Source organism: Haematobia irritans, chromosome 5, assembly GCF_050003625.1.
Source record: "Haematobia irritans isolate KBUSLIRL chromosome 5, ASM5000362v1, whole genome shotgun sequence".
Taxonomy (NCBI): domain Eukaryota; kingdom Metazoa; phylum Arthropoda; class Insecta; order Diptera; family Muscidae; genus Haematobia; species Haematobia irritans.
Genome location: NC_134401.1, coordinates 167,608,555 through 167,619,532, shown reverse-complemented (window position 1 = coordinate 167,619,532; position 10,978 = coordinate 167,608,555). Strand labels below are relative to the sequence as shown.

The following is a 10,978-nucleotide window of genomic DNA, read 5'->3' as shown; positions in this document are numbered from 1 at the left end:
AAGGGATATACTGGAAATTGATACAACAACGTTATTTCCTTTTACAAATAATATAGTAGATGCCACACTAGTAACTACAGAATCCTCTACAAGGGAAAGTGAGGTAATCTTTGGCGAAGAATCGACAGTATCCTTGGAAAATGCTGAAGTAACTACTTTGACTCCTGATACTAAATTTACCAAATTTGAGATTTCTACAACAATTACCATAGATCCTTTGGATATACAGTCGAAAGAGGGAGATTTAGCAAAATGGACCACAGAAATTCCATCTGACAGGAACTCGAATTATAGTGTTTTGGAATTACAAACTAACAATGAGGCGACTACTGAAACTTCAACGTTTATTACATCTACAACGGATTTTTTGAAGCCTGGTATAACAGAGATTCCAGTTACCAATAATTTAGAAGACTGCGAATTTGTAACTAATGATACCTTTACTAAAATCAAGAAAACAGAACTAGCAACTACAGAGTTGGCAGACTATACAAATTCGGATGAAGTATTGCCAAGTACAGATACAACAAGGCCAATCTTAACTACAACTGAAAGTTCGATCGACAACCCAACTCCCTCATCAGAGATTAATGAAGTTTTGTATGGCGGAGACACAACTCTGCCACCAACTATAGATTCTAAAATAGAAGATGCAATGCTAAGGATAACTGAACTGTCACTCAACAACTCCTCTTCTCTAGAGAAATTGAATGGTAAAGAAACAACCCTGTCTTCTCAAAAGTCTGAAGTAACTACCTTAACTCCTGATATAAATCCAGACGATTTTGAGAATATAGAATTTACCAAATCTGGGTTCTCTAACATAAGGTCAGATGCGATGGAGGATACAGATAAATCGTCATGGACTACAGAAGCTTCTTATCACATAATCTCAAACCATGAAATTCTTAATACTGGACCTCTAGAATTTAGGAATAGTGACGAAACTACTACCACAAATCCAATTGCAGAAAGAAATATTGACACAACAGTTACTACTTCCGAGGTAATCTCCAAAATGTCAAACGAATCTGAGTCGCAGAAATCTATTAGTACTGTTTCTCCAGATACTACGATTGATGACTTGAACCCCGTACTTAGTCTTAAAGATTATCCAAGTATAGCAATGACTACATCAACAATAGCGCCGATCTCTGCTACTGATTTTATGGCAATTTTAAATAGAGAATCAACCACAAATTCCAATCCAAATACAGAAGCAGCAAGTACCGATATTACACCGACTACACTCTTGGGTACCCAATCAAAAATTTCATATATAACTACAATGGATGTGTTAACAGTAGGAGAAACTACAACTGATCTTCCAATAACGACAAAATTTACAGATAGAGTATATGCAGCAACTAAGCATCCAACGAGTACAGACACATCAGAGTTCAATGTAGAAACTAAAACTACAACAGAAACTATTGAGAACCTAGATATGGAACAAACAATCTCCACTTTTATAACTACAGAGAGGGTTACAAAAGAAGTCCCTGATATGCAAATTCAAAAGAATAATTTAATGACCTCACAAAATTCAGTCGAAAAAGTATCAACTATTATTCCTCCCATATTAAGAATAGATCAACCAAGTGGAGATGTGCCAATTGCAACTGAAGTTCATATGGATAGTACTACCAAAGATGAATCAATACAAGAGACTACAATGACATATTTCCGGGATACTGAAGGATCTGAAAATGAACTTCCAACTATAAAAGAATATAAACTTAACGAAACTGACAGTAGAGATACCGATTTAAGCATGTCCTTGAAAGAGACTGCATTAAAGGATACAAATATCTCATATTCGGATTTGACAAATGTTACAAATGAATTGGACAAACTTATTAGTGATAATATTACAGAAGAAGTTCCTACAACTTCAATTCCAACAGAAATCGAAAGAACACTAATTTTCTCCACAACAACAGATAATGAGGTGGCAATATATTCAACTATGGAAAATGAGACCTCAGACATTGGATTGAAAACAGCAACAACTTTAAACATCCCAACTATCACAATAGAGTTACCAAAACTAAACAATTCAAGTCTTAACTTGGGAAATATTGAAGATAGATTTGTCGACTTTATGAATACAAATGTTTCTGAAGAATTGGTAATAACGACACTTCCAATTGAAGGTGAAACAACTACATTATATAACAATAAAGATCTCGAGATATCAAACTTGAAATCAGAAACAACAACACAAAATATAATGGAGAGAACAACTACAGAAATGCCAACTTATGAGGAAGCTGTGACACTTTTCCCCAATGTAGAATCGACAACCACGGAATTGGAAATGCCAAAAGACTCAATGAGGAATTTCTTGGAAAACCAGAAATCTTCAAATTTAGAAATGCTAACAAATAAGGGTTTATTAATTTCAACCACCCAAATACCGAATACGTATATCACTCTGCCATACATGGTCGACATGGAAGGAGAAACAACCGAAAAAATTCTTGAAATTCCCGAAAATGAAAATTTTGAAACCACCACATTCCAAGAAGAGATGACAACAAATATAAATCTTCCCATGGTAAAGTTGGAGCTGACCAATAATGGCAAGCCAATCATGATCTTGCCTAGCCAAATAGATGATATGAAAGATTCTTCGACTATTGACTTGTCCATTATACAAAATCCATTAACCAAGGAAAATAAAAGTGCAAAACTTAAGAGCCCAACAACTCCGAAATCAAGGGCTATGATCAAACATCTGAAGTCAAATACTGACACGAGTTCAGTATCTACAGAACCAACCAACTCAGCATCTACAAATTTGGATTCGACATATTTTGAATTAGAAAACTCAAGATCTAATATTATGACCCCATTAGGAGATGAAGAATCTGTAACAGATCGACCACATGAAGTGACAGAAATCCCATATAATTATATAAGAACTGATGAGCCAGATGATAACATTTTGAATGGAAATCGACTACCAGCTACAGTTTTACCGGATATCGAAAGGCCTACAGAGGTACCTACGGAAGTGTTACCAGGTGGAAAGAAAGATTTAATAGGTGAAGACTTAACTACCATAATTTCACCGAAAATCGAATGGATAAAGGAGGTTCCTACAACCGAATTACCATATCAGAGCCTAGCTCTAACAGATCCTAATTCAGAAAGTGATTCGTTAATTCAGGAACAAACAACTACAATATATCCATACAATTTACGGAGCATCCCAATATTGGCTGAATCCCTGATATTGGCGAATGAAAAACATTCGCGAAAGAAAAATGCTGATAACAAAGAGAGAGAGGATGGTTCAATTTTACTGGATATAAAATTGGATAAAATGACGCCAACAACAGAGTTACGAGACCACCCACATGATGATTTCAAAAGTGATGACTCAACTACCTCTCATTCATTGGATGAAGAATGGATTAAGGGAGTATCGGGGTTACCTTATCTAAATACGGAGTTACCACACATTGATTTAGAAAGTGATTTGGCAATTCAAGAGCTAACAACTACAGAAGTTCCCGAAAGGGCTTGGCCTTCAATATATACTACATCAGTGGATTCAATGAATGACCAATATTTGTCTACGACTATTTCTGCCTCTACTGTAGATGAAGAAGCAACTACAACTAAATTACCACATAAAACTATTGACCCTATCTCTAATCAATCATTGAAAGATATTTCAGCCCATACTGACAAGTTTTCTCATTTTTTCCCCAACGTAGAACCAGGCTCCAACACTTACCTTAAATCACAAATAGTTGAAGATGTATCAGATGATTCTTCTTCTGCAATGCAAACTATCGGAAGTGACACTACCAATGAAAAGATGGTCGGGGAAAATACATCTTTATTTGTACAAAAACATAGAGAACCCCAGACGATAGATGAAAAGGAATTTAAAACAGATGGACCTTTTATGGAATCTTCGACTCTTCTATCTGACCACGACGAAGATAATAACCGTCTTTTCAAAGACTCAGATGATAGGTTGCTTAATCAATTGGTCCACGGAAACAGGCCCTCACCATCCATACATGACAAAAACCAAAACTTCCCAGTTTCTATGACAATGGATGAAGACCCCAATACAGATTCTACAAAACTTTCCTCTCCCAAAAATAATGGCGAAATCTACATAACCCCAATATCTCAGGACTTAAATAATAATTCAAAAACATTTTGCCACAAAAGCGTTCATCCTTTATCCTCCATTAATGACCAATCGCCATCCAATGCTCGAACATCATTAACAAATTCCGCCAAATTGCAGCTGGTAAAAGCAAACGATACTACACCCATTTTAGATGAATTAATAACAATTATAGGAAATTCATTGCAACAAACAACATCTGGATCAAACAAGATGTCACAGCTTGAACAAAATGTTCGTAATGAGTACGACCAGACTAATGGTCAAAAGGACCAACAGCAACAGGGGAAATTACATGAGACTGCCACAGCAATGGTTAATTGTTCTACAACAGAAACTAAGCAATTAACAACTTTGCCATCGCAAACAAGGACGCAACCACCAGCAAAAGAAGCAATTCTCAGACCTATAACCAATACACGAGACTTGAATGAAAGCGGCCAGGGAGGAAGTGAAATTAGGGTGGCTGTGGATCTGATGAAATCTATAGAAAATCAAGAGGGAGGCTTTGTAAATTGGTCAACATTTAAAAACAATCATCTGAATAACGACAATTTAACCAAAGCCCACAACGATGATGTTCCCCAAATGGAAGAGATAACAACAGAGAATGCTAATGATGATGATGATGCTCATGCTGATGGTGATGCTTTTGCAACTGCTGTTGGTCCAGATGCTGTTGTACAGACACCAAAGGACAATGTGTTTAGCTACAAACCTGGCAATGTTAAGGATCCTAGAAATGTTGAGAATGTCGATGAAGGTTCAATTAATGACAAGGACATCACACTAAGGACGAAGGTAGAACAGAACATGACATTCGCAATAAATGTCAATGGATCATCGGAGATGTTGAAGACGACAGAAGACGAGGAAAAGCAGGAAGCAGAAAAAGACACTTACGAGGTCCTTGACAAGCAAATTCATATAACATCCAATAGCGATGATAGCACAGATAATCCCTTGAAAATATCCTCCAAGATGTATAGACATCACCATGATAGACAATCAAGCAAACTCCAAGAAATGTCAACAATTGAAACTAAATTGCTGGCCCCATCAAAGAATAATCCCACTGATATGACAATCAAGAAACTGGAGGTGACAATAAAAGAACCTCTTGCAACTACAACATATGATTCCCCATCTTCAAGGATTATCAATAACAAAATGGCAAAGGAGGAGGCGGAGAAGAATGAAACTAATAAAGGAAATGAAAAAGAATCAATGGTTATCGGAAATACATTTCCAGTAAATGAAGAAGAAATCCATAAAACCGAGGAGACAGGAAACAGCTATGACACATACGATGAGGATGCGGTTCATATTTCTAATGCAGAGGCACAGGAAGTTGAACAGTTGTCATTGTTGGCAGATACCATTCTTAATACACCAACCCTTCCTGATATTATGGCCGAATATTTTTCAAACTCTTTTTTGGAAAGAGTAAAAGCCCAGCAGACGACGAGAGCAAAGCACCAAACATATTTGACAAAAAATACCAAGCATATTCGACCATCCGTCCATCATCAAGCCAAAACGGAGGAAATTATACCGACAAATTGGTGGCATTCACTGTCATATGCGGAAATTACAAAATTTCTAAATTTCATGTTTGATAGTGAGAGAAGCTCATCCACCATCATCGATGTACCTCCGTTTGCCACGACTGGCAATGATGATGATGTTGCCAATTGGAAGAGTTCTCCAGAACACCATCATATCACAGAATTGACGCCATCAAATTCTCATGATAAAATCTCAACAAACTCGAAGGATAAACGGAAATCAAAAAAGGATTGGTCATTGGTGCCATTATCAACAACGACAACGTCAGCGACAAGTTGGTATAACATTTTGTCACTACTCATTTGAAATGGTTTTACCATACTCCTACGAAAAGAATTATTACGGTCGAAAGGATATTGATGCCACAAAGGAATATAGGAAAAATATTGTTTATATCAAATAGTAGATTTTAATGTATAATTTGTAGAAGCAATGAAAAGATAAATAATAGTATTATTTTAAATAAATTTTAGCTAGTAGATAAATATTTATAATATACAGAGTTTGTATTGGGGATATGGCTGGTGAAGGAAATAAGTTTTGTTTTTTTGTTTTCGTTCGATTGTTCCATTACGTTACCGTCCGTTCATTATTTCTAGTCGACATTTTTCTGTAAGTGTACATATGTACTTACCATGGTCGCATTGTCAGATGGGCCACGGGGACACCATGGTTGGGGAGGGTCAGGCCACGGCATGCCTTGGAAACCCGGCATGCCAGCAAGCCAATATGGGTGGTAAGTTGTGTGAATATTAATTTTTGTGATACGCACCTGTTGGTCTTTGTGCTGTCCTCCAGAGCTGGTTGAATGTTTAGTTTTTTTGTCAGCTGCCAGAGGACTGAGTTGCCAATGAACCGCGCCCCACAGACTGATCCAAAAGCCGGCAACACCGTTCAGCAACCAGCGTACGGCAACTCAGTTCCTCCCTCCAGATGGCGGTAGCCTCCATCACTACACGTCTCTACTTTACACACATATCAGTCTACGTTGGCTTTATTTCAGTACTGTGTAATTTAGGTTAGGTTAGGTTGAAAAGAGAATTCAGGTTGATCTGTCTCTTTTTCTTCTCAAGGTCACCCCGTAGTATTGTCGACGTCCTTCCGACCGTTATATTGGCCCACATCACTCGTTGTGTCTCCCATTCATCCAACTCGACCCACGTTGCCTCTATTGACATTTTCAAAGTCACTTCCCTATGTGTCGTAACTCTTATCGTAAGTTCATTTGCTTTTACGTTTCCTCTTATTCTGACCCGGCACCCATATGATGAGGATCCTGCAGTATTCCGAGTATTCGTTGATCATGCTTTTGTATTCCCATACGTCTCATCTGCTATTGGCATATGGCAATCAGTGAAGATATTCACATTTTGTGGCCTCTTGTTATTTCCCAGCCATTTAACAGATTCCGGTACAACAAGAACCTCCGCCTGCAGGCTTAGGCTAAGGTCCGGCAATCGGAATGTAGGATCTCGATGTCTGGGTCCTCCACATATATACCCAGTTCAGAGAATGAAGCCGCCGAGTCGCGCCGCCGATTTCAGTCGCCGCCGACCATTTTTTGCCAGTCGACGCCGCCGCCGAATATGTCGACTCATCTCGACTCAATTTTAGCCGCCAATTAATCAAAAATGTCGATTTAAATCAGAAAAATTTATATATATTTGACGTATTTTTTTCAAAATTTTGAACACAACCAATCATATTTAAGCTGCTATAATAATTTAGCAAAAATTTAGCTCAGAAAATTTGAACGAAATGTAAATTTGTTTGTAAGATAGGTTGTACAACTAATCTCATTATCATTCGATTAACTTCAAATTGATTTTGTAATGGATAATTGTCCGCCGCCGAGTGAACAAATTTATATCGGCTCAGCCATCAAGCCGCCGCCGCTGGAGGCAAAAATTTAGTGTCCGCCGCCGCCGACAAAAATGGGTCGGCTTCATTCTCTGACCCAGTTCCGTCCTCTCACCCATTTTCGATTCTTCGATGTAGCAGCTATTTCCCTCTGGTATCTGTTCTGGGGTCACATTCTCCCAGGACCATCTTACTGGCATCAATATGTCACATTCGGCAGCTATGGCCACCTCAGGTGTACGATCATGGATTATTGCGGATCAGCCATTTCACCCACCGTGCCCCCTTTTAATATTTGATAGTTTGTTACCTTTCTTGTTTCCGTCCATTATCCCAATATCTTCAATTTCATCGCAGCCATGGCAACTACACTTTGGATATGAACCTCTAAAGGTCTTAAGTTCAGTATCGTCTCCAAGGCTCTGATTGAGATGGTCTTCGTTGCATTCGCACAAGCTTGCCTCCGCGGACGTTTGGATCGGCACTAGTTTGCATGCGTACTCTCTTGTATCCGCATTCAGTATTCCACGACAATTCCGAATCATCAACACCGAACTGTGGGAGCCACCGTGGTACAATGGTTAGCATACTTGCCTAGCATACAAAGAGTCATAAGTTCAATCCCAGTTTCGACCAAACACCAAACAGTTTTTCAGCGGTGGATTATGTCCTCTTGATAATGCTGGTGACATTTCTGATTGTTTTTTGTAAGAGATTTTAACGCAATCTGAACTCGACTGTAAAAAAAAAGTTTGAGCTAAACAAAGAATCTGGCAGCATTGATAAGAGAAATTTACACAACAGACACCAATGTACTGAAACAAAAGCCGTATGGCTTTTGTCCAATTCTGCAGACGGAAGTCGGGTTTCAAAGGTCTCAGCATTAATACGAGGCCGGAGAGAACATTCTACGAGTACTCTGGTCATGGGAAGACGCGCGAAATCTCTTTTCCAGATAACCTACATGAGATAAGATTAGAATGGACCAGAGGTCGGTTGGACAACAGCCATAATCTTGTCCAATTCTACGGACGGAAGTCGGGTTTATAACAGAAAGTTTCAAAGGTCTTAGTACTAATACGAGGCCGGAGAGAACATTCTACGAGTACTCTGGTCATGGGAAGATTCGCGAAATCTCTTTTCCAGATAACTTACATGAGATAAGCTTAGAGGTCGGTTGGACAAAAGCCATACTCTTTTCCAATTCTGCAGACAGAAGTCGGGTTTATAACAAGAAGTTTCAAAGGTCTCAGTACTAATACGAGGCCGGAGAGAACATTCTACGAGTGCTCTGATCGTGGGAAGATTCGCGAAATCTCTTTTCCAGATAACCTACATGGGATAAGCTTAGAATGGACCAGAAGTCGGTTGGGAGTGGGCCTTGGAAGGGCCATCGGCCGAAAGTACAATAGGAAACTATGGGAGCGATCAAGATCAAGGAGCTACTGAAGGAGACTAAGAACACGATCAGTTGGGTCATTCGAATTCTAATGGACACATAGAGTTTAGGGCACATAAGTGCGGAGGGGTTAACGGGCATGAATGTTTGGTATGTGACAAGGAGTCTTTGGAGCTTTAGTTCAGTCACAACCTTGCTATCACAAGATGCAGAAGGAATCATTTGGGAGAAGGAACATAAACCTATTTGGCAACAAGGTTTGGAAGAAACAGCCAAAAGACGGACTTTCTACAATAGACAATAGAGAGAAAAGAATATTCGAGTAAACAAGAATGCAAGGCAAAGACTGAACTTATTTGTGAAGAAGTTCCTGACAAAAGCAAATTGTTTTGCTTCTTCATTTTCTGGGTACCCGAAAATTTAAATAAAAACGCCACAAATTTGTTTCGTACTTCGTTTATTTCTTAAGATATTACCTCTCGAATTTCCATTTAATTCAGATTCGGAGGTCCATTAAGTACAATTATTCCCATGGGTACAACTTCAAAGGGGAGAGGATCGTTGCTTAAATTCCACAGATTACCGTCTTGGTGGTTTACAGCATTGCTTGTTTCTGAGTCATTCGTATTTCTATATGACCATGGCCACCATGGAGGTCTTGTTGGGTTTGGTCTTCGTGTGGTGGTGGTTGGTCTTCGAGTTGTGGTGGTAGTAGTTGAGCTTGTCGTAGTGGTTGTGGTTGGTTCTTCTGTAGTTGTTGTCGTTGTGGTAGGTTCCTCTGTTGTTGTCGTAGTTGTAGTTGGAGCTTCCGTAGTTGTAGTAGTGGTCGTTGTGGGGGCCTCTGTTGTTGTCGTAGTTGTAGTTGGAGCTTCCGTAGTTGTAGTAGTGGTCGTTGTGGGGGCCTCTGTGGTTGTTGTAGTAGTAGTTGTAGTTGGAGCCTCAGTTGTCGTTGTCGTTGTAGTAGTAGTTGTAGTGGTAGTTGGTGGTGGCTCTGGACATGGTTTTGGTGGATAGGGTGGATAGTAATACGGTGGTGGATAGGGATATGGTGGTGGATACGGATAAGGCGGTGGTATAGGATATGGGAATGGCGGATGGGCAGGATGAGTAGGCCATGGTTTAGTAGGTTTTGGCTTTTTGGTAGGCTTTGGTTTTCTTGTCGTCTTTGTAGGCTTCGTAGTTGTAGTTGTTTGTTCAACTGTGATTTTATTCTTAAAGATATTTGATAAGTGGTTGAAGCTATGAGGTACAACAACGCCATGAACTGGACCTGATTCTACGGTACTAGGATTTGGGCCAAAATCAAAGGAGAAAAGTCGTCCATTTATTTCGTTAGATGGGGCTTTCTGTATTTGTGAATACATGGCGGGTAAACGCTTTTGTTTATCCCTTTTACGAGCAGGATGGGGAACTCTTCTGGCATTTGCTTGGGCATTTCTCAATGTTGGTACATCAGTTATATGTTCCTGGTTGATTGATTGATCTGCAGTGTTGAATATTCGCCTTTCCATTGGTGTATACTCAAGAAACTCCAGAGGGTATCCGTTTCTATTTACATTTCGAAACTCAAAATAAGATCTCTGTCTTGATGGAAGAACACGCCTGCCCGACATCCTTTGCTGTTGTTGCATACGCGTATTTCCATAACTGGAGTATACTGGAAATTCCCCCACTCTTTCATCCATGGACAAATGCCTTCCGCTATAGACATTACTCTCGAATACATTCCGACGTCTGGGATCCGCTAGAATACATTGCAACCACAATGTGCCTATAACGACCGCTATAAGCAACCTTAAGATCATGATCGCAGCTCAACAAAATTAGGACTGGCCCAATGAAATTCGCTTTCTAGCTAAATATGCCATTTACATGAGAGCAGAACGCCAACTAGATCCAATGTAAATGACTACCAACTTTACACAGCGAATTGGATTATAGCTGGCAAAATGTGTGACATTTCTATTTGAATAAACAACAATAAAATACATTTA

At 39.2% G+C, this 10,978-nt stretch overlaps 1 protein-coding gene across 1 annotated transcript; it reads right to left on the bottom strand.

The window, feature by feature from the left end:
- Nucleotides 1–9,475: 9,475 nt before the first annotated feature.
- On the bottom strand, nucleotides 9,476–10,504 carry LOC142240162 (uncharacterized). Its single transcript, XM_075311866.1, has one exon. The coding sequence runs from the start codon at nucleotides 10,493–10,495 to the stop codon at nucleotides 9,476–9,478; it is 1,020 nt and encodes a 339-aa protein (XP_075167981.1). The 5' UTR covers nucleotides 10,496–10,504.
- Nucleotides 10,505–10,978: the final 474 nt, after the last annotated feature.